Source organism: Globicephala melas, chromosome 18 (assembly GCF_963455315.2).
Source record: "Globicephala melas chromosome 18, mGloMel1.2, whole genome shotgun sequence".
Classification (NCBI taxonomy): domain Eukaryota; kingdom Metazoa; phylum Chordata; class Mammalia; order Artiodactyla; family Delphinidae; genus Globicephala; species Globicephala melas.
This window is the reverse complement of record NC_083331.1, coordinates 929,652-954,724: the sequence shown is the minus strand read 5'-3', so window position 1 is coordinate 954,724 and position 25,073 is coordinate 929,652. Positions and strand designations below refer to the sequence as shown.

General features: G+C 51.6%; 2 protein-coding genes across 6 annotated transcripts in view; both read right to left on the bottom strand.

The window, feature by feature from the left end:
• The window catches only part of IL17D (interleukin 17D), a 29,729-nt gene extending 20,460 nt beyond the window's left edge, over positions 1 to 9,269 (bottom strand). For both annotated transcript variants that reach the window (XR_011376898.1, XM_030882730.3), the window contains exons 1-2: positions 6,166 to 9,269; positions 5,435 to 5,730 (exon numbers count right to left, since the gene is read on the bottom strand). Coding sequence is in view for 1 of the 2 variants with exons in the window: in XM_030882730.3 (XP_030738590.2) it covers positions 5,435 to 5,730; positions 6,166 to 6,516 (647 nt within the window). In the remaining variant the exon portion in view is untranslated. The remainder of the gene's footprint in view (positions 1 to 5,434; positions 5,731 to 6,165) is intronic.
• A 533-nt stretch (positions 9,270 to 9,802) lies between these two features.
• Positions 9,803 to 25,073, bottom strand: part of IFT88 (intraflagellar transport 88) — a 75,599-nt gene continuing 60,328 nt past the window's right edge. For 2 of the 4 annotated variants that reach the window (XM_060288000.2, XM_060288002.2), the window contains 4 exons: positions 24,151 to 24,257; positions 14,794 to 14,860; positions 10,346 to 10,452; positions 9,804 to 10,126 (listed from right to left, as the gene is read on the bottom strand). In XM_060288000.2, the coding sequence (XP_060143983.1) occupies positions 10,001 to 10,126; positions 10,346 to 10,452; positions 14,794 to 14,860; positions 24,151 to 24,257 (407 nt within the window). In that variant the 3' untranslated portion in view covers positions 9,804 to 10,000. Of the gene's footprint in view, positions 10,127 to 10,345; positions 10,453 to 14,793; positions 14,861 to 24,150; positions 24,258 to 25,073 lie in introns of all 4 variants that reach the window. The other 2 variants (XM_060288001.2, XM_060288003.2) reach the window with 2 other exon arrangements.

Sequence of the window (25,073 nt, the reverse complement as noted above, 5' to 3'; positions counted from 1 at the left end):
TAATTTTAAAATTTGAATGGAAACACAGAAGACCCTGAATAGTCAAGCCAATCTTGAGAAAGAAGAACAGAGCTGGAAGAATCACACTCCCTGAGTTCAAACTATACTACAATGCTACAGTAATCAAAATAGTATGGTACTGCCACAAAAACAGACACACAGATCACTGGAACCGAATAGAGAGCCCAGAAATAAACACACACACTTATGGGCAATTAATCTATGACAAAGGAGGCAAGAATACATAGTGGAGAAATGACAGTCTCTTCAATAAGTGGTGTTTGGAAAACTGGACAGCTACATGTAAAAGAATGAAATTAGAACATTCTCTAACAACATATACAAAAGTAAACTCAAATGGATTAAAGACCTAAACGTAAGATCAGACACCATAAAAGTCCTAGAGGAGGGCTTCCCTGGTGGCGCAGTGGTTGAGAGTCCGCCTGCTGATGCAGAGGACATGGGTTCGTGCCCCGGTCCGGGAAGATCCCACATGCCGCAGAGTGGCTGGGCCCGTGAGCCATGGTGCACGGAGCACAGAGCCTGTGCTCCGCAATGGGAGAGGCCACAACAGTGAGAGGCCCGCATACAGCAAAAAAAAAAAAAAAAAAAGTCGTAGAGGAAAACATAACCAGAACACTCTGACATAAATTGTAGCAATATTGCTTTCAATCTGTTTCCTAAGGCAAAGGAAACAAAAGCAAAAATAAACAAATTTAAAAGCTTTTGCACAGCAAAGGAAACTACTGACAAAAGACAATCTACTCAATGGAAGAAAATATTTGCAAGTGTTATGACCAATAAGGGGTTACCATCCAAAATACATAAACAGCTCATACAACACAATATCAAAAAACAAACCAAAAAAAACAATTAAAAAATGGGCAGAAGACTTGAATAGACATTTTTCCAAAGAAGATATACAGATGACCAAAAGGCACATGAAAAGATGCTCAACAATGCTAATCAGAGAAATGCAAATCAGAACCACAATGAGATATCACCTCATACCTGTCAGAATGGCTATCATCAAAAAGAACACAAATAACAAATGTTGGCAGGGATGTGGAGAAAAGGGAACCTTTGTGCACTGTTGGGAATGTAAATTAGTGCAGCCACTGTGGAGAACAGTGTAAGGATTCCTCAAGAAAAAACAAAAATAGAACTACCATATGATCCAGCAATTCCACTCCTGGGTATGTATCCAAAAAAAGAAAAATGAAAACACTAATTCGAAAAGATACATGCACCCCAATGTTCACTGCAGCATTTTTTACACTAGCCAAGATATGGAAGCAATCTAAGTGTCCATCAACAGACAAATGGATAAAGACGACGTACATACTAGCCATAGAATATTAGCCATAGAAAAAGAATGAAATTTTGCCACTTGCAGCATTGTGGATGGACCTGGAGGGTATTATGCTTAGTGAAATAATTCAGACAGAGAAAGACAAATACCATGTTGTCATTTGTATGTGGAATCCGAAAAAAGAATATAACAAAACAGAAACAGACTGACACAGAGAACAAACTAGTGGTTGGTTACCACTGGGGAGAGGGAAGGGGGAGGGGCAAATAGGGATTTGAAATTGTCGTAGTTAATACCTAACTGCATAAAAGCTGTACCAGTCACATCCCCAGTATAGGGAGAGCCCTCCTCTCACACCGTGCCAGCTGGGCTGGACGGGCACTCCCACCAAAACACCTCTCTCAGCACAGTGATTTTCTTTTTTTTTTAAGAAGAGTTGGCTTTGTTTTTTCTTTTTCTTTTTGGCTGTGTTGGGTCTCTGTTGCTGCGCAGGCTTTCTCTAGTTGCAGCGAGCGGGGGCTGCTCTTCGTTGCGGTGGCTTCTCCTGTTGCGGAGCACGGGCTCTAGGCACGTGGGCTTTAGTAGTTGTGACACACGGGCTTAGTTGCTCCGCGGCATGTGGATCTTCCCGGACCAGGGCTCGAACCCCTGTGCCCTGCATTGGCAAGCAGATTCTTAACCACTGTGCCACCAGGGAAGCCCCTTTAATATTTATTTAGTTGGCTGCACGGGGTCTTAGTTCCAGCACTCAGATCTTCGTTGCGGCATGCAGGATCTAGTTCCCCAACCAGGGACCGAAGCCAGGCCTCCTGCATTAAGAGCGTGGAGTCTTAACCACTGCACCACCAGGGAAGTCCCAGTACAGTTTTGTTTTTTGTTTTCGGTACGCGGGCCTCTCACTGTTGTGGCCTCTCCCGTTGCGGAGCACAGGCTCCGGATGCGCAGGCTCAGCGGCCATGGCTCACGGGCCCAGCCGCTCCGTGGCATGTGGGATCTTCCCGGACGGGGGCATGAACCCACGTCCCCTGCATCAGCAGGTGGACTCTCAACCACTGCGCCACCAGGGAAGCCCCCCAGTACAGTTTTAATACGCCTGAGGGCGAAGTCTGTCCTCCTTTCAGAGTTGGGGTCATGTGACTTCCCTCCATGAGGACTGACCACGGCCTCTGTCTTCCTTTCATTGGGTCTTTTTTTTTTTTTAACTTTTATTGGAGTACAGTTGCTTTACAATGTTGCTAGTTTCCACTGTATAGCAATGTGAAGCAGCTAGACATATACATATATCCCTTTTGGATTTCCTTCCCATTTAGGTCACCACAGAGCACCGAGTAGAGTTCCCTACACTATACAGTAGGTTCTCATTACTTATCTGTTTTATACATAGTATCTATAGTGTGTATATGTCAATCCCAATCTCCCAATTCATCCCACCCCCTCTTCCCCCCTTGGTATCCATACGCTTTGCTCGCTACATCTGTGTCTCTATTTCTGCTTTGTAAATAAGATCACCTATACCAATTCACTGGGTCTTTTTCTTGGTTTGTAGGAGCTCTTCATGAAACAAGCCCTTTGTCACATGGGTTGCAAGTTTAGCCTTGTATTTTTTTCCAATTTTGCCAAGAAGAAATGGCAGATAATTATGTAATTAAATTTATCAATCTCCTCTTTAATGACTTTGGGGGCCTGTGAGCTACAAAATAGGCCTTCTCCACTCAAGAGTATAAATATAATTGACTGCGTTTTTATGTGTTTGTGGTTTTACTTTTCACGTTTAAGTCTGAGTCATCGGGAACTTATTTCCATACACGAGTGAGATCCAATTGTATCCTTTCAGCTGCTTACCCAGTCCCAACGCTATTTATCGAATGATCCATCTCTCCCCTAAAGATACGGAAAACCACCTTATACTCCAAATTTCTATTTTAAAGCCTAGCTTACCCAGCTGAAGTGATCCTTTCTGTGGCTTTCAGGTTTGACGTGCAGTCCATTGCCCTATCCATCTTTAAGAGTTCTCTGTTTGTAGCCTTAAATAGCACTTCTGAGTCTGAGCTGACACAGCACAGGTGAGGCCACTCTTCCGGCCGCGATCCCGCCCGGCAGTAACATCTAAGCACACCGCTTACAAGAGGCTCTGGGGTGCCACGTGTATTGCTTTATCTAATCTTCCCAGAAACTCGGGAGGTGGGGAGGTGATCCGAGGTCAAGGCGCAGGTCGGGGTCTGCCGGCAGCACCAGGCAGGGCCGGCTTCAGCGGCCAGCCACCTGCAGTCCCGGCCCGTGCCCATCCTGGAAACCATCCTTCCCGCAGAGCGTGGAGCCACTGGGCCTCCCCGTGCTCACTGAGGGGCAACCTCACGAGGCTCGAAATGTCTGAAAAACGACGCAGGCGTAGCTCCTAGCCCAGGCCCGCGAGGGGCAAAGGCTCCCCAAGCAGAACCACGCGATGCTGGGTTCCTTCCTGACAGCTACCTGCCCAGGCCGCGCCCTGCTCCCTCCACTCTGGGGTCTTTCCTGGGGAGACACAGGCGTCAGTGCCAGCAACGTGCAAGGGCAGCTCAACTCCACCACGGGGAGCTCTCGGGCTGACAACTCCTGGTCTGCGCTCCAGCCCCGACCTCTCGCGAGACCACACCTCCGCCCGCGTGCTCTCAGGGACCGAACTCAGCAGCCCAGCACTAAATTCGTTTCCTCCAGGGAGCCTGCTTCCTCGTCCTGTTGCTAAAATGCGTCCACAACCCAAGCCAGACGCGTGGCAGACGCGCTCAACAGGAGGTCCTGAGTTAACAGTTTCCCTGCTGCCTCGTGGTCCTCGTGGTCCACGGGCCAAGGCCTGGCCTGGGAGGAGAGTGTAGTCTGTTTTTCCGCGATGCCACCTCGCACATCAAGGGTGTGACATGAGGCTAGAAAGAGAGGGGCGGGACAATAACCCACCCTTTGGGGCCCTGGGATTGGTGGGGAGAAAGAGGAAAAGGCGGAGACGAAGCACCAGCGTGAATGGCTGGCAGGTGTGTCCCGAGGGCACCAGCCGCTGGTGGGAAGAGCCAGCACGCGGGGCGGAGGGGGCTGGGCGCCATGGCAGGCGGGGGAGGTCTTCGCACGTCCCCGCACAGCACACCGTGGGGACTGGGACGCTGTGGGCCCCTCCGTCCCACACGGAACCATCCTCCACTAAATCCTGTCCCTTTTCCTTTAAGCAGTGCCATTCAAATTGGTCCTGGTCTCACCTCCTCCACCATCCTAGCTGCGTGTGTCCAGTATTCCCCCCTCAGGGACAGCTTCTCGAAACACGAGTGGCTGTATGGCTTCCTCGAACGAAAAAACACCCTCAAGGATAAATGTCAACCTTGCAACACTGCTAAGGGCAAACCCAGGCCTGCGCTCCCCGTCCCCCGCTCCCCCCCGCCCCCCGCCCCGGCCTGAGCTCCTCCCTCCCTTTCCTCCGGGTCACCCCGTCCCTTTCCCGAGGCTGTGGCAGTGAAGGATCCCACCTTCTCCAGCCCGAGAGCCCCTCGGGACGGTGACACTCCGCAGCGACAGCAGGGAAAGAAGCGGACGGCCATACGTGCGCTGAAGACACTCTGACCACACTGTGCCCTGTCTGCACGCCGCTGCTTTCCTGCGAGATAACCTCTCCCCCGAGCGACCCCGGAATGACGCCCGTCCTCCAGCGTGCTCGATGCCCCTCCGTCCTCCCCCTCCCCCCGCTTAAACCACCGCACACTTAACTCCTCATGTCCAATCACGTCCCGCCTCGTCTGCTCCCAATGACCGCCACCCCCCCTCCTGTCGACCACAGGCTTGACGAGCTCGGAGGGTCGAAGGCCAGCAGCACCTGGACCAGCACAGGCGCCCGAGAAACGTCCGCAAGACCGCACGTCAGACCCCGCACAGGCCTCCTGCGCAGAGTCCTCTAACAATCAACGAAGGCTCCCCGGGCTCGGCCGCGTAGACCCCTCTTAACCACGTACCTGACAAGGTACAGGTGCTCAAGAAACTGGGGCGTCGGAAAGACCGGAAAGGTGAACGGAGGACGCGGGTCCCTCGGAGGGAGCTGCCCGGCCTCTGCGGGAAGGAGCCGCTGCAGGTCCGGCGCCCCCCGCGCCCCCCGGCGCGCCCGCTCACCTGTAGGCCCAGGGAGACACGCTGCGCAGGTTGGTGGGCGGCCGGAAGCGGCGGTCGGCGGGCCTGCCCCCGGCCGGGCAGCTGGCGTTGCGCGCCTGCTCGCGCGGGCCCAGCTGCAGCGTGTGGTGGAAGGCGCCGAGCACGCCGGCCGCCAGTCGCCCGTACAGCTGCTCCAGAAGCTCCTCGGGCCGGTCCGCGCAGCCCCGCGCCCGCGCCGGCCGCCGGCCCGCCCTCGGGGCGCCCTCCGCCCGGCCCGGCGACAGCGCCAGCAGGACGCCGGCCACCAGCGCCCAGACCTGCGGGACAGGCCGCGCTCAGCGCCGCGCGGAGGAGGGGCCCGCGCCCCGCCCCGCGCCCCCGCCCCCGGGGCCCCGCCCCGCGCCCCCCGCCCCGCGCCCCCGCCCGGAGGATGGGTGCTGACCACGCCGGCCCCCGCGCGCCCTCCCCGCCCGCGCGCCGCCCGCGGGCACCCCGGGGCCCTCCCCCGAGGCGGCCCGCTCGCCCCCCGCCGCCGCCGCCCCGAGCAGGGGTCCGCGTGGGCCGCGGGTGCGCGGTGCGCGTGTGCGTGTGCCGGCCGGGCTGCTGCGCCGCGGGCTGCGAGTGCCTATGACGGCGCCCGGGCCCCTCGGCGGCCCCCGCGTGTCCTGGGCGCGCGGGCCCCACGAGGCGGCCCGGGACGGAGGGCGGCGGCGCCCGGGGACCGAGACGCGGCCGCTGCGCCGCGCACTCACCGGCGGCCCCAGCATCGCCCCGAAGTGGCTCCGGTGGTCGCGGAGGCGCGGACACGTCCCGAACGGAGCCGCGCGGCGCTGAGCGGAAGGAGGCGCCTCGGCTGGAAGGGAAGTCGGCCGGGTCCGGCCGCCGCGAAGAGCCTCCCGGACGAAGGCGCCGCGGGAGCGGGACGGGCACCTGAAGAGGCGCGCGCGGGGCCTGGAAGCAGCTTCTTCGCCACGACTTCCTCTGAGGGACTGGAGATGGAGAGCGTTCCGAACGGGGGGCGGGGGCGCTTCTCCTTCCCCCAGACACCAGGAAGCGGTCCTTATCTGCCCCACTAGCACCTCCGAAATCCAAGCACCAAACATTCTACCCAGCTTGCACTTTTATGGCCGGAACTGGGCATCCTTGGGCGCTACAGGGTCGGGAACTCCTGCTTCGTGATGCCGGGACTGTAAGCGCGCGCAGTCATGTAAAATAAGCCTAATACTTTGTAAATAAAGAAAATACACTTAACACGAGGGAATTCTATTTCAAGAACCAAAGCAAACGTGCTCGTTCGTTCATTCTGTAAATGAATGCTTAATGCTTTTTAGGTGGTGGGCTAGTGAATACGCTCATTTTACGGCAGTCATACTTGGCCAATGAAAACAAATGATTGATAACAGCTGAAAGGTTTTCGAAGGTATAGAAAATACATAATTGATTGTTCTCTAAATGCTTTCCAGCTTTGGTATTTGACTGCCTTGTAACTCACTGGTTAAACTACATTTCAGTTATGCTGTGTAGAAAAACAACACTTGTATGCCTTGAATATTCTATAACTGAAGAGTTTAGGGATTGTCCTATTGACTGCTCAAAATCCCACAGAAATCTCCAATTTAAGCCATTTAAGCTATTTACAGCTTGGTGAGTAAACGTTTGTTTTGAGGTTACAAAACTTTTTTTCTGATTAGTAGAGAAATTGTGTTCTTTCTGGTAAAATGGGAATAAACATATCAGTACACGAACACATACTGTTTTTTTTTAAATGTGGTAGAAGTGTGGGAATCCTTTAGGAGACAGCAGTTTCATCCTTTGAAAGGTAAGGCAATACAGCGCCACACCGCTCATTCTATATATTATTCAACAAAATATCTTCCATTGTCTGATAACATGGCAACTTCTCTCTCCTCCCCTGTTACTTGGAAACGAAGGTATTTACTTTCCAACACTTTTCATTTTATGAAAGATCATAAACTACTGAAGATGCTTGCCCACTTGATAGAACATAAAATGCATTTCTGTGATGCTAAGCAGAGGTGAGAAATTGTCTTCTCAACAGGTGCAGAATGTCTGCAGTCAACTGCCCTCAGACTGGAACATATTTATGAACGTGCGAAATAAACATGCTCTTAGTTCGGCCCAACATTAAGACGAGTGAGAAAAAGGCGACAAAACACTCAAAGGCAGCCTCGTCACGTTCCCTTGGAAGCTAACTCCTCTACAGTGTTCTCCGCAACGAGAGCCGTTCCTCTCTCAGCCCCTGGATCACTCAGTCCCCCAGTGCCAGACCGGCTGTAGCTCCCTGGCATGGGAGCCGGGGTAGGGGTGGCTACGTCCACTTACCTTCCTGGGTTACTGACGGATCCAAACCTCCTTCCCTCCTCCAAAGGTCAGGTCTCCCCACCAAGAGTTCTTTCTGTCGTCTTCTCGGGCAGCACCTGGAGGTCCCACCACGCCTGCACCTAATTCCCGCACCTTTAACACCTGTGGAGGAGCCACCCAAGACCCGGCCTCTAACTGGCTACCCCAGCTCCACCTGCTTTCCCCCAGCACGTCTCGACTCTGGAAGCCTGTGCTCCCCCACCGCGACCCCTGCGCTCATTACCAGGAGCGGCTCCCCGTCCGTCCGAGTGTGTGAGTGGCCCCCGACACCAGCACCTTCTCTCCGCACCTGTCCTGTAGCTGGCTGTCTGACCTCGTCTGCTGACCCTGCCTTTTCACCAGCCACCCCAGGCGAGTCCTAGTTTCCCTTCTCGGCTGGGGCAGAGTTGGTGGTTCGACGCGATCACCACGCCCCTGCAAATACCCTGGTCCCTTGTTCCTTTTTCACTCTGTGACATCTGCCTGGAACAACCCCACTCTGTTCCGTTCATACAGCTGGGCGTGCGCCGCATCTCAGATGGCCATTCCACACGCGGGCCTGCCACACTTTCCGAGTTATATACTTCTCCCGAGATGTCTAACTTCCGTCTCCCTCCTCGGATCTCTCCTCCCCACCTCTCGCCTGGGCTCCGAACGCACGTCTGTCGCTTAGCCCTGCTGCTCGCGGCCCTCCTGACGCACAGCACACGGTCTGCTCGCTGCTTTCCCGGGGCCCTAGCGTGGCAGCACTGGCTGACCGGACGCGACCACCTCAGAGAAAGGCAACCCCGGCCGTTCAGCGCCTCCGCCACAAACGCTGCCATCGTGCTTTCTCCTCTTGCTCACAACCCGCACACAGGCCACCGGTAACTCTCCTGAGCTCTCCCTCCCAAACGTGTGCTGGGCCGCACCGACCCTCACAGCCCCCAGGCGCCCCTCTCCCACGCAGGCCGCCCGCCCCAGCCAACCCCCTCAGGGCGGCGGGCTCGCTGCTCCCGAGGTTAGACCACGTCACGGGCGCCTTCGCTGTTACAGAGTGAAGCCTCAGGCGCCGCTGGGCTCCACGAGGCCCGGCCCTGCCCCGGGCCTTCAAGCTCCCCACCGGCGCGCAACACCCCCGAAGCGCGTCTGCCTGCTGCTGATACAAATGCCCCGGAGGGCTTCCCCAGCTCGCCCCCTCCACCACCGTCACGCTCCGTGGCACTCCTCCACTTCACTCTTCGCTGCCCTTAACAACACCCAAAGCCCATCAAAAAAATACACTTGTTGTCCGCCTCCCCCGCCAGCATTTACGCTCCTTGAGGGCAGGGCCCTGCTGTCTCGGTCACGACCGACCGTAGCCTCAGCCTCTCGCACACACCAGCCGTTTAGTGTATTTGGTGAACGGCTGCCCCATCAGATCGTAACTTCTTCTGCGAGCAGGGAATGTGCTCTGGTTTTGGTGTTTCCTCTCCCGCACCCAACACGAGTGTGCATGCCATGGAAACAGCGTAAAGTGAGGTGGAGGGTCCACTCTCTCTCGTGAGGTGTGACAGACCGGCCGCGTCTCCCCGGACTGCCCACCACCGCACTCCTCTGGACGGTGCCCGCCAGCCAGACATACCGTAAGAAGGATGCCCGCAGTCCTGGCTTCGACCCCGCATTTCACCGGGAAGCACAACTCGAGGCTGCCGCGCTGGGGGCTGAAGGGGCCACGGGCTGCTGCTCTCTCACTACTTTACTGCCCCCAAACAGCTGCTTTACTAGTGCTGGAATCCCCACAACGCAACACTTCCAAAGCAACTTACCTGAATACAGACTCATCAAGGGTGCGTCCCAGCACAGCTGTCAAGCTGCAAACCATGAAATCACTAGAGTGTTTCCATTACTCACACGTTGTTTCAATGAAATTACAGAAGACAGCAGCACACACTGTAATAATCAGTGAGTAATAATACTTACGTGTGTGGAGGTACTAGGGAGTGCTACAAGATCTATTTCTTACTGTGGGTCAATGTTTTCAAGAGGGTAAGTCAGTCTCTGGCCTAAAGTATTATTTTCACGTTTTTATTCCATTAAAAGCAAAACAAAATCTAAATCCATACTCACAGAACAGAATACACTTATTTAAAGTTTTGACAGTGTGCAAAATTAAAGTTTGGGTATTTAATCCAAACTTTAACATGAGTATTATCTTGTAAGGCGATTCCTTCCCTTTAATTAATAAATAATACATTAAAATATATATTATTCTGGAAGCAAATCATCTCCTAATTCTTCATCAGCAAAATCATCCTCGTCGACTCTCTTTTTGGCTGCAGTTCTGGGTCTTTCTATTTGCGGGCCAAGCGGATCCACATAGGAGGCGTCTAGGTTTCAGAACAGATGGTTGCATTAGAGGAACAGGGAAAAACAGCAAATGTGAAACCAATGAGGCTCATCTTCAAAACTGAACCACCCAGAATGAAGAGAAACGCTCTCCCAAGTCATGTAAAACTTCTGTCTGTGCTGGAAAACCCTTAATAACGCCCAGGTGGACGCGTCTGCCCGTCCCTTCCAGTCCAGACCTGCCAGGCCCGGGCACTTGCCTAGCTCCTTGTTACTGCTGCTGTCGTAAGGCTCCTCCGTCCTGGGCAGGGCTCGGAGCTGGGCGCTGAGCCGCTCGCCTCTGCTACCGGCACCACAGTTCTGGCCGCCGTCTGGAGACACAGGAGCAAAAACACATGTGTTCAGCACAGTGGGCAACATCACACTGCGTTACAAATCTTAACGTCTACTTATCTGTCAAGAAACAGGAAGGCTGTTTCATTTGACAGCCAATTTCCAAAGGATGTAATCCTTGTTTTTTGAAATTTTAAAGAAATCTCTTGTTGGGAACCTATAATATAGTCAAAGCATCACTCAAGAGTAGGCTTCATCAGACCCTTTCCACCGTGTGCTTGGAGACACTGGCGAACACCCCCTGGCGCGGAGTGGGGCAGCGGGTGGGGGGAAGGGGCTGGGTCGTCGCCCACGTGGAGCCTGGGAGCCGTCAGAGGCCTGGGCAGGTGAGGGGCGGGAGAGGCCGGCGAGCCTGGCCCAGGCACCGCCCCCCAACTCTTCACAGGCCTGGAGAATGAGTACAGAAGGGGTCAGATGTGCCCGGCAGAGGAGGATAGATTCTGGCCCAATTTAAGGAAAAACGTTAAAAGGATTATAGAATCCAAATATGGAATGGAAATAGTGCATAAGAGACGTTCACACCCAAGACAGAATAAAAATTAGACTGAAAAACGCAGTAAACCATTAAGTATCACACGCAGTAAACGACCAACAATTTTAACACAAAACCTTCATAACCCAGTACGCGGAGTCAGTCAGCAAACCCGCTGTCCCCCAAGGGCAGACAGGGCCGCAGGAGAGGCCACCTGTCCAGCTCCTGGCCTCGGGAACATGCTGTCCCTCTCACCCCTCATCCCTGCGGACGCTACGGGGCGGCCATGTGGACCCTGAACTCGTGGAGCTCAGCTCTGCCTGTGCACGTGCATTTGATTTAATTGTTTTTCTCAACTGATGTTTTGGCACCGAGCTGTTAAAACCTGAAGCCAAAATTTTGCATTTAAGGGTAATGCATTTTTTATTTCAAGTACTTAAAACAAGTTCATTTCATTTTAAGCTTATTCTGTAAAAAACAAACTAAAGTACTGAAAATCCTGCAAAGCTCTAAAGCAAACGCTGCTGCTTCCCAGCGCGATTTGTGTAAGTGATAATAATAACATACTGTTTGCCCAGCATCGGCGTGTGCAGGCGGGTCTCACACCACCTCCCGGGGGGAACCCCCTGTGGGTGACGGAGCCCGGAGGCTGGGTGACCAGAGACTGCCACATACGTGAACGTGGGTTTGGTGGTAGTAGTGGTGGTGACCTTTTACATACACGAGGCCGCATGTAATCTGCATTCTCTCCTTTGAGATACAGCATTGGTTCTCCAGGTGTGGTCCCAGGACCAGCAGCGGCAGCTGGGACCTGGTCAGAAACACAGGACCCCGGGCCGGTCACCGGGGTTGGGGGCTCGGGTCTGTTTTAACCAGCCTTCCCAGTGACTCTGCTACACACTCAAATCTGCTACACGTGAGGAAGGGTGCTGAGGTCAATCAGCAAATTAACAGAGACCAGAGTCTGGTGCACAGAAAAAGAACAATTTTCAAGGGCCCTCAGGCATTTCAGAAACAGCCATTTTATACAAACGAATAATTATGATGACATGTTCCCTATGGTCCTCTCTCCTAGGCAACACTTTTAAAAACCTAGTTGTAGGCGCTGCACTTAATTTTAACACATCATACTTAACAGCTCCAGGCTGGCCTCACCTGGATCCACATAGAAAATTGTCCCTTTCCCCTATCTGAGCTGCGGGTCTCATCCAGACAGAGTGCCAGAGAGTTCCAGGCTGAGACGTGTGCCGCTGGGTCTCCCGGGGCAGAGGTGGAAGGTGGTGGGCCCCGGGCACCCTTCAACACGCAGGCCGTGCTGGGAGCTAGAGGGATGGCCAAGCGACCTCGGCCCACGGGGGGCTGCAGGGGGCGGGGGCGGGACGCTGCTGAGGGGGGGCTCATCCACAGGGCCCAGGGTGTTCCGGGGGCCGCAAGGCAAAGCAAGGAGGAAGCCCAGTGGGCTCAGACCCCAAAGCTGGGCGGGCCGGTCCCCGGCCTGTGCGAGCTGGAGGGGGGCCGAGAGCCAGGCTCCGGGGACAGGGAGGGGCCCCAGGAGGAAGTGGGGTGTCGGTGATGATGGGAAACAGGAACAAAAGAGCAAGTGTAGAGAGAGAGAGAGGCAAGCCCCCCGGGAGCCGGGAGCTGCTTTAAACCTGCCCCAGAGCCAGGTCCACGACCCCTGGCCCACAAGGCCCACGGCCGGAGCTTCGGCTCCAAGAAGCGTGTTTGTGCCCCAGGACTGCCTGTTTGTGCTGGGCTGCAACGCACTGGATGGGAGAAAGGAAAACCTACTAAGAGAGAAACGGCAGTGGTGGGGAGGCTGGCCCAGGAGGCGCCCTCCTCTGCGCGGGGTGGCACGTGGGAGGCGGGTCGGGGGCCACTCTCTGGGGTGGACACCGTCGTCTGGGCTCCGGCTCAGCACCGGCAGCTCTCAGGACACCTCGCTTGGAGGGCTGGAGTCTCCCAAGTGGACCCTGAACGTGAGGACCCCCAGGGGCCTCAGCGACACGTCACAAGCCCACGGTGACCAGGGAAGGCCCTGCGGACCGAGGGCAGGCTTGGTGATGGTGATGGGTGTGCGTTAGGGTTACTCTGAGCTCAAGATTTTCAGCGGGACGTGGAGGATCTTAGAGGGTGGTGAATCTGGTCCTAGAACTCAGTAAGTAACTGACACTTCCCTGGGGGTTACTCCTTCGAGGGACACGCAGTTCAAGAGCTCCCACCTCGGCCAGCTGGCAGGCTGCCCAGACCCTCCCCAAGCTGCTTCAATGCTTTTGGCAGACGCAGGCCCACAGCCCCTCAACGACAATCCAAATTCCAAAGAGCTCTAAAGCCAGGTTTCCAGGCAGAAACACAACTTCACGTCAAGAATAAAACCTGACTTGACCTGCAGCTATTCCGGGCCATTGCTTATCCTTCGTGTGAATATTCACGCTTCCCTGAAGTAGTGAGACTCCTTGACTTGGAGGTGCTCCCCAGGGGAGGTGCTCCCCAGGGGAGGTACAGGGTACATGGCTAATGCATCACAATACATACTTCTCTAAACTCCGCAAGATGCTGAATTCCACCGCAGGTGGCCCTGCTGGACAAGGGACTGAGAGCTGCTGGGACAGGTCTCCAGACCAGGACCTGGATGGAGGGCCACCCACACGCATGGGACGGGGAGGGGCAGAGGCGGGGAGGTGAGGGGCGGCCCCGGCACACACAGGGCCCAGGCTCAGGGCCGCCCTGCCAACTTCTCAAGCTCTGGGTGCTGGTCCCTGGGACCAGGCCTGGGGCTTCTGCTGGAGCAGCGGGACTGACCCTCGGGGAATCCAGATGTCCCGCTGGACCAGGCACGGCACTGGCTGTCAGCGCCTGGGCGCACCGAGGGAGCAGAGCTCCGCCGTCGAGGGTGCTCTCCGTCCCAGCCGCGCCCCCACCCCCGCCAGGCGGCGCCCTCAGCAGATCAGGGCCCGAGTGTCTTTCCAAGTCGATCCTGATTTCCTTGAGGGCAGGGGCCCTGTCTCATTCGTCCCCATGTCCTCGGCACCCAGCGTGCATCCAGTAAATGAACGAACGAACGAAAGAAAGGCCTCCCTAAACCGAGGGTCGCATTTCTCTTTGTTGTGACTCCTGACCACAGACAGACACAAGAGGATGACGTCGGGTCCTGTCTGCACGACGGTGCTACGAGCGGACATGATACGGATCCCAATTTAGCATTTGTTTTTCTAATTAGTTTCTTTAAAACCATCCAATTTCCCCTAAATATAACTTCTACTATCCCCTGAAGTAGAGACAGAAGGTCGATTTTGTTGATGGGGAAAAAGGGGAGGAAAACTTAACAAACCTTCTTATTAAGTAACAGTGTCCCCAGCAGCCACAGAATCGCCCAAAGCGACAGCATTTGCGTGGCTGGTCCAGAGACACAGGGCTACGGCTGGGACCATGGCCATGCCGCCCAGTGCCCACACCGGCACCACTGCTACACTACAAGTGTACAGGTCTGTCAGCATCCAGGTGACGACCCCAGGACCCATGGCGCCTCCTCACAACGCAACCTAAAAAACGTGACACAGTAAAACCCACTAGTATGGACACCCGTGATAATCTATCCAATGTGAACTGTCTATTCATCAATTAGCAGAAACAGGTCCGTTTATTCAGGAACCAACACCCACTAACACCTACAAACACTCGATTACACAGCAGCCTGATGCTCACAAAAGTAGAGTAGGTGAAGTTTAACTGTGTATAAAACAAACAAACAGGACATCTTCAGATTACTTCAAGGTGCTTCTAGAAGCCCGTGTACTAGAAATCTGTCAACTGGCACGTCCGGGGAGACAGGAACAGGGACACTCACCACTGCCAGCGCTCCCGTCTCTCCTGCCGCGGGGACCCCCGCTGCCATCCCTGCCGGACTTGGTGCGCTAAAGCAAGAAGGCGACACGTTAGAAGGACATACTGGATGTCAGCTGTACTGTAATGAAAACAGGAATAAATGATAGTCCTTCAAGGTCAACGATAACCAAGCACCGATTTCTAAAACACACGTTAAACTGTGCGTCCCTTAGGCCTTACTGTCCTGCCTCCCGAGGCTGGGCTCACTGGGAGTGGCCCCTGAGTCGGCCCCGCAGGAGGGAGGCCCGGCCGCCTTGTAAGTACGGGGGAAACCCTGAGAAGGGCCACCAGTCCCGCCAGACACGCGAACGGCACTCAGGCTTCAAAGTGCAGGGTCGTCCTTGCTTCTGCGAACAACTTAAAACCAAGTGTTGCCCAGGTCGTAAGCGCAGTGGCTGACGGGGTGGAGGGGGAGGGGACCTTGCGAATGGGCTCTTTCTGCTTTAGCCCCACTTGACATGATTAAAGGACAACAGGGTTTTGAAAGTCAGCTTCCACAATAAAGGCACTGTTAAATCTCTATACCTAAGATCTGCCCAACAGTCTACTTTCTTAGACACCAACTCACCCTTAAGACATAAGAATTATCTCCAAACTGTGACATTCTTAGGTTTCTTTTTACACGCTTTGCTGCGCCTAAGTTAGAGCTTCTGATTAAACGCTGACTCCAGGCTCTTGTATGAATAATGGTTTGTTTAGAGAAGAGGGTAGTCAGTGAGCAGAAACAGACGGCTTTTGACAACTATTTACAATTGAATTAAAATTTCTTAACATAGATTGGTATCTTACTTAGATCTTCAGTAACGTAAACATAATTTCATCATTAATTCAAAGGACACCATTTATTCCCCCAACCCTGACAACTCCCCAAATATTTATAAATTATCAGGTCACAGATGGGATTACTGACATTGTAGTCTCCTAGGAAGAAAAAAAACAATCTTTTTCAATGATTCAAGACTCATTTCTGTAGAGACACAGATGTAGAGAAACAAACGTATGGACACCAAGGAGGGGAAAGTGGCAGGGGGGTGGGATGGTGGTGGGATGAATTGAATTGGGATTGACATGTACACACTAATATGTATAAAATAGATGACTAATAAGAACCTGCTGTATAAAAAATAAAATAAAATTCAAAACACTAAAACACTGGGCTTCCCTGCTGGCGCAGTGGCTGAGAGTCCGCCTGCCGATGCAGGGGACACGGGTTCGTGCCCCGGTCCGGGAAGATCCCACATGCCGCGGAGCGGCTGGGCCCGTGAGCCATGGCCGCTGAGCCTGCGCGCCCAGAGCCTGTGCTCCACAACGGGAGAGTCCACAACAGTGAGAGGCCCGCGTACCGCAAAAAACAAAACAAAACAAAACAAAACAAAAGGCTCATTTTTGTAAAATGAAACACTCTCCTAAAACTTAGGAACTTCAAATATATGTAAACATGCTTGAGTTTTTTCTATTAAAAAGAAACCTCCCCAGAACTCCATCTCTCCCTCTGCCTTCACAAACAAAAGAAAATCTAAAAATGATGCAACAAAATAAATATTTTAATATCTCTAATCAGATTTTATTTCAGATTAGTAATTGCCAGCATATCTGTAAGACGTAGACAATAAAATAATTAAACTCATAAAAACAAATGTCCACGTAACTTGAAACTTTTTTCCAAATCAAACGTGGGAAAGATCTAAGAAACTGTAAGCTTAGCACAGGACAACCTAGGAAAGTGAGCACGCGCGTCGATGACTGCCCCCGTCACACCGTCTTTGCGCCTGTCTAGAACTTTCCCATGCTTTGGCTTTCACCCGCCTTTGCCTAATTCACCCCCTCAAGCCCTCGCTGTTTTCCAGCCTGGAAGCCCCCTGCCATGGCAAGCCCATCTGCATCAAGACCCCCAGGTGGGGCACGTGGGGACGTGGCCTGCTTTGCTCCCGGGAGAACCCAGAGCCGGCTGACTCAGCCGAGCCCCATGGACCCGAGTGGACTGGCGCCCGCCGTGGGCTCAGACTCCATCCTCCTGGGCCCGGGACCGCACGCCCCCTCCCCGGTGCGGCCTCCTCCTCGTGGGCTTGTCCCCCAGCTCCACCAGCTCCCCCGGCCAGCCCCCCTCACTCCCCGAGGCCCCCATGACTCCACTCACTCGTCTGTGGGTGGAGGTCAGGGTTCTCGTCCTCTTCCACCCATTTGCCACTGGAAATCAATAAACCCCACCGTGATCAATCTTGTGTCCCCGTCGCCATAGCAGCTGGAGCAGCGAGTCCGTGTGGAGGTTACAGAGACGGCGATGTCACAAGTGAGACAAGAACGTTTACCGGCACATAGGCTCGAGAAGGTTCTAAGTTTAAAGCAATGTGACCTGTGGAGACTCGGCCAAGTCTTCTCTCAGACCATCCACACCCAGAGGCTGGGTCGCGGGGCCTTCAGGGGACGGAATGAAGGGGAGCCCTCAGAGGGTCAGGTCCCGCCACCCCCCGGAGCCCCGGGAACTAAAGGGACAGGGAGGGGATGACAGAGCGGGGCTCCGTCAGGCAGGTTGGAAAGGTCAAAGTGGCCGCTACATTCACACCATGGCCGTGAGGGTCTCGGGGAGGGACGCGTCAGCCGCGTGACTAGAGGGGGTTAAGATGAGGTCCAGTTTGGGGAAACCTTCTGGAGAAAGAGAACATGAAACTCTGAAAATAAAGTAGACACAACAATAACAACTTATTGGGAGGGGCCGGTGCAAACGGGCCCCAGCCCCACAGCGAATGCCAGGGGGCAGACCACAGGCCCAGGGACACAGGCGCACTAGAGCGTCACGTTTTGTTCTCAGCAGGAGACACTGCCGCCTTCTCAGAGTTTCAACACCTCATAAAGTTCCCAGGAATCCGGACTCACTTCCAGGGGTGTGAGGTACGGAAGCGGGACTGACAGAAGATTCTCATCACAGCAACACTGACACGTCAAACAGCCACAGAAAGGGGCAAAAAACGACAGAGGCCTGCCTTTGCTGACCTGGGAAGCTGCCATGTTATCTTCCTCAGTGAGGGGAAAACTCAGGTTACAAGACAGTATTTTTATAAAAATCCGTTTTTGTTTAAAAAAAAAAGTTCCATTTAAAAAACGTATTGATAGGGCTTCCCTGGTGGCGCAGTGGTTGGGGGTCCACCTGCCGATGCGGGGGGCGCGGGTTCGTGCCCCAGTCCGGGAGGATTCTGTGTGCCACGGGGCAGCTGGGCCCGTGAGCCATGCCGCTGGGCCTGCGCGACGGAGCCTGTGCTCTGCAACAGGAGGGGCCGCGGCAGTGAAAGGCCCGCATACAGCAAAAAAAAAAAAAAAAAAAACATATTGATATGTTTGCATATATTTGTAAAAATGCCTGGGATTATGAAATGTCAAAATGCTAACAGTGATCTCAAAGTCGTGGCTGAACGATTTTCACTTTTTCCTTAACACATTTTTATTTGAATTAAAACGTTACTTACAAAAGTAATCTACCTGAATTTTTAGAATAACATTTGTTTCTTCAATAATATGAAAAAAAAAAGATGCCATACCCACTTTGGGGGAAACAATGAGAGAAGAAGGTACAAAGAGAAGAGGAGCAAAGTAGATATAAATAAAATGATGGAAAATTGAACAGGTAAGTGTTGGGAAAGTGTTTTCTCCCCGCCGTGAACACACGACACTGCTCTCCTGCAGGGGACAGGCAGAGTCTCCAGGACCCGCGCAGCCCCACACTGTCACACTGTCACCTGCCCCCGGAGGACAGTGGTCACAGGACCCAAGGGTGAGGGCTGCAAACTCTCGCAGCGATTTGACGTTTCTGACATCCAAGGATGCGGTCGTTTTCTAGCAATGTCGGTGACAGACTGGGACAAACCTAAGTTCACCGTGGACGGTTGTGAAGGCCAGCCGAGAACACTGTCCTCATCTTACTGAAGAGAACCAGGTCTGGAGCGGACTGGGGTTGGGGAGGAAAGCCCAGGGTTCCGTCCACCATCCTGGGCTTTTATTCCGTAAGAATTAGATTTCTGTCTTAGAACAAGGAGCAGTTGTTACCTAGTTAAGGATCCTTAAGAAGATTGGCTCTGACTTCAAATTCAAGAGAAAACAGAATTTAAGACGCTTCTTTGCAGCTTCAACTCCAAAGAACTCACGAACGTGGCCGCACCTTCCTGCCCTCGGACCTCTCTCACACCTTCCCGTCTCCACGCCAGGCCCTGAGGTCCAGCCACACCTCCCCCGGGGACCATTCGGACCCCTGGTCGTGGGCCGAACCCCATCCAGTGCACACGCTGCGTGTCTCTGCTGGGCAACAAGCGACCTGTGTTTGTCTCGTTCTCCTGCCAGGTGACGAGCAGCTGGAGCACCTCGTCCATGTCAAGTGTCTCCTGAACAGGTGAACCAAGGACCCAGCACAGGGTGACGCCAGCAGGCGAGGACTCCACGGCCTTTAACCAGAGCATTGCGGAGTCTCACCCTGGAAAACGTCACGGCCCAAATCACCACACACTTGATACCAAGGATGAATGCTATATGAATTACCCTGTGTTTCTGTTGAACTTTATAAATGCAGTAATGTATAAAATGGGCGAAACATTCTCGCAGCTTTCATTACATACGTAAACTTTAAAAATTTTGCATTTTTCCTTCACAGTTAATTTAAAGCTGTGTCTTTATGAGATCTTCATACAAAATCTTTTTCTTTTTAAGAACTTTTAAGAACGCTTTTGAGACCAAAAAGGTTTCTGCTCAACTAGCTTCTGGTATAACTGGAAATTTGAGGATAAGTACCAACTATATTTTACATTAGTTTTGAATGTCACATATTATTTTAAGTTGGCCAAAACAAAGAATTTCTTGAAATTATTTGACTTCTTTGGGGGGAAAATGGCAAATACTGGGAGAGGAATTCTCCTTTTGAATATTGTAAAAATTTAGAAATTCGATTTTTAAAAAGGAACAAATTATTAATGTACTTCATTTGTGAATGAGCAATGAAAACTTTGTGTTTTGGGGGCTTCCCTGGTGACGCAGTGGTTGAGAGTCCGCCTGCCAATGCAGGGGACACGGGTTCGTGCCCTGGTCCAGGAAGATCCCACATGCTGCGGAGCGGCTGGGCCCGTGAGCCATGGCTGCTGAGCCTGTGCGTCTGCAGCCTGTGCTCTGCAGCCAGAGAGGCCGCAGCAGTGAGAGGCCCGCGTACGGGGAAAAAAAAACAAAACAAACTTTGTGTTTTGTAAACTCTCTCTTTCCCCATCTTCTTTTTCCCTCCTAATCCTTTTGTCCCTTAATCCTCTTTGGTGTGGGCTGGTATTTTTCTCTTCCTTGGCATTTTTAAAATACTCAGCCTTCAACTCCTGTCTTCCCATTTTGCTCTCTTCCATTCGTGCAATAAAGTTTGAAGAGTTCCTTGCAGCTAACGTTCTTCTGTTCAGCGAAGCGAAAATGCGAACTGTCTCTTAAAACCCAACAGTGCTGGGGGGCGGCTCCACCCGACGCCCGGGACTGTTTGCCACGGCTCTGCGAACAGGGCACAAAGCTTCCTCCCCGCCCAGGAACACAGGCCCCCAGCACAAAGGCGAGAACAGCCGCCTTCTCCATAAATGTTCCAGAAGAGGACGCACTTCTCTGAAAAGTCAGCCCAGAGAAATGAGTTTCTAGCTTTCATGCTTTAAGACTGGAGCTGGGGGCCTGGGGAGGTCCATCACCCCCATCCACATAACCCTGAATCTGTTTATCTTTCCTTCTTAGGTCTACACAAATCCCTTTCCGTTTTAAAACAGTTTTTAAAAATCCACGGCCTGATTTATTTTGTGTTTACTTTTTCCCTTAAAGCAGATTCTGTATCCTGAGCTGGTGTTTGATCGTTTGAAGGTAACCCTTCGGAAACATAACACTACACCAGTGCTTCTGGAATGTCTGTGAATAAAAAATTAGTTTGAGAACTTGTTTAAAAACCACATAGATTCTTGGACTCCATATCCGGAGACTTTAATTCTGGGGTTGGGGTAGTCTGGGGTGAGGCCCAAGACTTTGTAAGAAGCCCAGGCGATTCTGAGGCTCTGAGGGTCCACAGGCCACACTTGGAGAGCACTGTTCTGAGGTCCTAGCTCTGACCAAATTAGAGTGAGCTCACAGAGGTACATTCCAGTTTAGCTCATGGAGTGAGCTACCAACTTCCTGGATGCAGAAAAGTAAGGACTATACACCAACTGAAAGTAATTACTCTCATCATCCTTTTTCTCTACTATCTGTAAGGGAGCAGAGCATGGCAGCCAGGAGCCTGGACTCAGAAGCTGGCCTTCCTGGATGTGAATTCGAGGCCTACCCCCCAACAGCTGTGTGACCTGGAGAAAGTTGCTTTGCAACCACGGGCCTCAGGTTTCTCATCTTAAAGAACAGTAATAATAAAACCACATCCAACATCATAGCATAGGACTCCTGTGACGATTAAACTGGCCAGTACGTGCAAAGGGCTAGAGCGGCCCACACTCATCACGCACTGGGTGTTGCCGCTGCTGGTCGCTGATGTCCAGCTGAGCAGACGTCATCAGGTCGGAGGAGGGGAAACTGCAAGCAGAGGAGGGAGATCAGGAAAGGCCACCCAGCCTCTTCACTCCTTTTCTTTTCTGCTGCCAAACTTCTGCCACTGTCAGCACTTGCAGGGGAAAGGACAGGATAAAGACTGGGGCTGAGCTCTGCATTCCTTCTAGCAGCTCAGGTAAAGGTGTGGCGTGGTTATCCAGGACATCCCTGGTCTCAACCCTGTGGCTGGTTCCCAAACGTCTCCAGTTAACAATATGGACGAGCTCGACTACAGACGCTCACAGAGGCCCACAGTGCTTTAGCAAGGAACACCTGAAAGCTAGACAGACTGTAGAAAGTCACCAACTGGAAAAAAGATACCTAACCATGTGGAAATATTCAAAGAAATCAAGATATATCTGTACAAGAGGTATTACACAGGCCTCGGCAATTATTTTATGAAGAAATCCTAATTACGAAGGAAAAACGTTAAGTTTTTGCATTGAGACAGATTCTAAACAGGAGACACACAGGAAAAGTAACAAGAAGTTTTAAGTTCAAATTTAGAAAAGGATAGCATCCTTACTTCAGGCATTGATTTGTGACATTTTGTTTCATAACGAATAGCGTCTCATGCACCACGCAGCCAGGAAACAGGGCGCCTGCCCCACGGCTCACTATCTAGACAAACGCATGGGGGCACGCAGCGATTTCCCGAGTAGGCTGCTCTCATACCCACAGGACTCCTTCTCTGTAAGCCTCTGCTCTCTCTCCTAGGACTGACCTTTTCCACTAATTTCCCCCTCAATTTTGTGTTCATACGTAAAATATAAGTGAGAAAACACCAAGAAAATGTTTCTCTTTATGTAAGATTTAATAAGCAGTCCCGAAGAACAATGGAGAAACTGATCTCAAGGAAACAGAAAGAAAGTGCTCTGTGGATAAGGACTGCGACGTAAAGGAAGACGAAGGAACGGCTGGGACGAGAGCGTGTATCTAAGTGATGCAGGTGCAGTGCGGCAGTGATAAGGCATTAGGAAGAGAGACACTGCTCGAGCACAGCGACACAGCACTCACATGGGTGAGCAGGTAAGGTAAGCACTGCGTAATTTAAATGCATCAACTGTAACTCGTCTGAGCTTACTAAGTGTCCTTAATTACGCCATGGCGAGTACAACATAAGGATAAAAGGTCAGGTCTATGAGAGACACAGACAAAAGCTGACTATGTTCACTGAATACACAAATACTGTGATGAAGAGGAATCAACAGGCCGAGTAGTAATTAGAAAGGGAAAGCCACTGCAGTGACATTCGGTACTCATTGACAACAGTAAAATCACAAGCCCCCATGAGCAAACGAGAACAATCAGGACAGGGGGTGCAGTGTCGGGGGGGAACCGCGGGGTGATGGGCCGCCACGTCAGGAGAGGAGCGCCTGTAGCGGCCCAGGCCGTCTAGATTCAAGGAGGGCAGGGGCTGGCGGGGGGCTCTGAGGAGGGTGCGTGGTGGGCACAGGTCTCGACCTGACCCCTCAATTTCACTTCCCAGGAGTCCTCGGAATCCATGTTTCCTAAAGCCTGAGTGCGGCCCCCGGAAGCAGGAGCTAGAAGGCTCCCAGCTCCTCACTGGGGTGGGGGGCGTCCGGCCGGGAGGCCCACTCCCACTCGGCTGCGGGGTCAGCACATGGGCCCCATGCGGGATCCAGAACTTGCCTGAGCTCATGTGCACCGTTCGGTCACCATTCATAAGTGACAAACCACTGATGCTTAAACTTACGAAGTCTGAAGACTTCCAGATGCACCCACGGTTTTACACTAAGTAACTTCACAGAACTAGTTTTGAGCTCCAAAGAATTTCATGGTTTGAAATAGATACTTCTTTTTGATTCTTCTTCATGAAACAAATGTAATAGTAATTATGATGATAGTTATGATAATTTGATCTTCCAATGTGTACTAGTTTAATTTTACAAAACTTTCACACAGGTTATCTAATTAAATTAGCAATTGGTATGTGGTATTCAGCTGGTCTTCACAGCAGGTTGTAACTATATACCCTAGCAGTGGCATTTTAATACCAACTTGATGTTTTATAGGATTTTTAAGGTCATGCTCATAATGCTTTTGCAATTTAAAAAAGAGAATAAAACAATCAGGTCACATCCTCAAAGCAAAAACAAGATAACGACATTTTGAAAGCAAATACGAAATTTAGATTTAATTACCCAAGGTAATTAAATTTTTGGAAAAGCTTAAGCTTAAAGAATTTTCTTTCTATGAAAGGCGGATACTCAGAAATCATGTTAAAGATTTAAATATTCTAGGCTCAAACACAGGAGGGATTATTCTCTCACAGAAGTAAAACACTGCAGGGAACACAGAAATACACCTGAAGCCTCTGTATCAGCCATCCTCAGAGCCGTGCCCTACGATGCAACACAGCAGCCCAATGAACTGCTGTTGTAGGCAAGTGACTGTCTCCTGGTTTCCACAGGCCACGAGACTCTCCAGCTGAAGTTACGTCTACAACTTAACCTGCAGCTATTTTGTACTGGAGAAATTACAATTGTTAGTCTATTAGTAGATTTCCACTAAAGACTACACTGAATCTACTGCACTTTCTCTGATTAGGAACTAGATTTTGACTGAATTTTATCCTAAAACTAGAGTTTTAGTTATTTTTCCCTTCATGCCACAGCAGAAAAATAACTGCAACTTAATTTTACTGACAGAAGTCCAGACATCACTCAGCTGAGCTACAGAAGGCTGACATTTTCAAAACTGACAGCAGTTTTCGGCTCACATGACATACCTGTTCCCTGATTTCTTTCATTTTTTCCAATCTCTTGAGTTTTGTTGCATATTCTTGAACTTCTTTTAATCCAATATCTGTGCAGAGACGAACCAAGAAACGTAGACCTAAATTATGAAAAATATTTTTAGAAAAGTATTTATCCATGGTGTTCAAAGAACAATAAATCAGTAAGCTCAGTCTTCTGGGACCCGGGTAGGAATGCTGCTCACAAACAGGGTTTGTTTCTCTTGAAAAATCAGTGCACTTTGTATTCCTGGCCCTCTGAGAACTGACCTCCTGGGAAGACGGTTTAGAGGGACTCTGCCACCCGCCCTTCAGGAGAGACCACAGCATCTATAACCTGAGCCTTTATCTCCTCACCTGCTTCTCCTTTATACCACTTACGACTCCTGACATACTATATACTTGTTTATTGTCTTTTTCTTCCCACTAGAATCCAAGCTCCATGAGGCCAGGATTTTGGTCTGTCTTGTTTTCTGCCACACCCACAGGGCGGGAACAGTGCTGTGTACCAGCACTGCAGTCACCCCATAAGAAGTTAGTGACTAATTCATGACCATTAATGTATTACAAAAGTAATGGTACTAAAATAATCTAAAATGTCACACATTACTACTGCGTAAATTGCCTATGTATACATTTACCCTGATAATGCACAGTAAGAAGGTAATTTACATTTTCTACAAATAATACTCGACTACAGGTCAATTTTTGATAACAGAAGAATGTATTTTAAGACAAAATCACCCTTTGGGTTCATCAGAAAAGTACTCTGCTCAAAGTGAGACCTTACATGAGTGCAAGTGTTTTTCCTATGCTACCATAAGGCAGACTACTGATTACACCTGTTTTGAAAATTAAACAGGCCAAAGTACCTTGGACATTCCCCACGGCACAGATAATCACTCAACTTTTTTTTT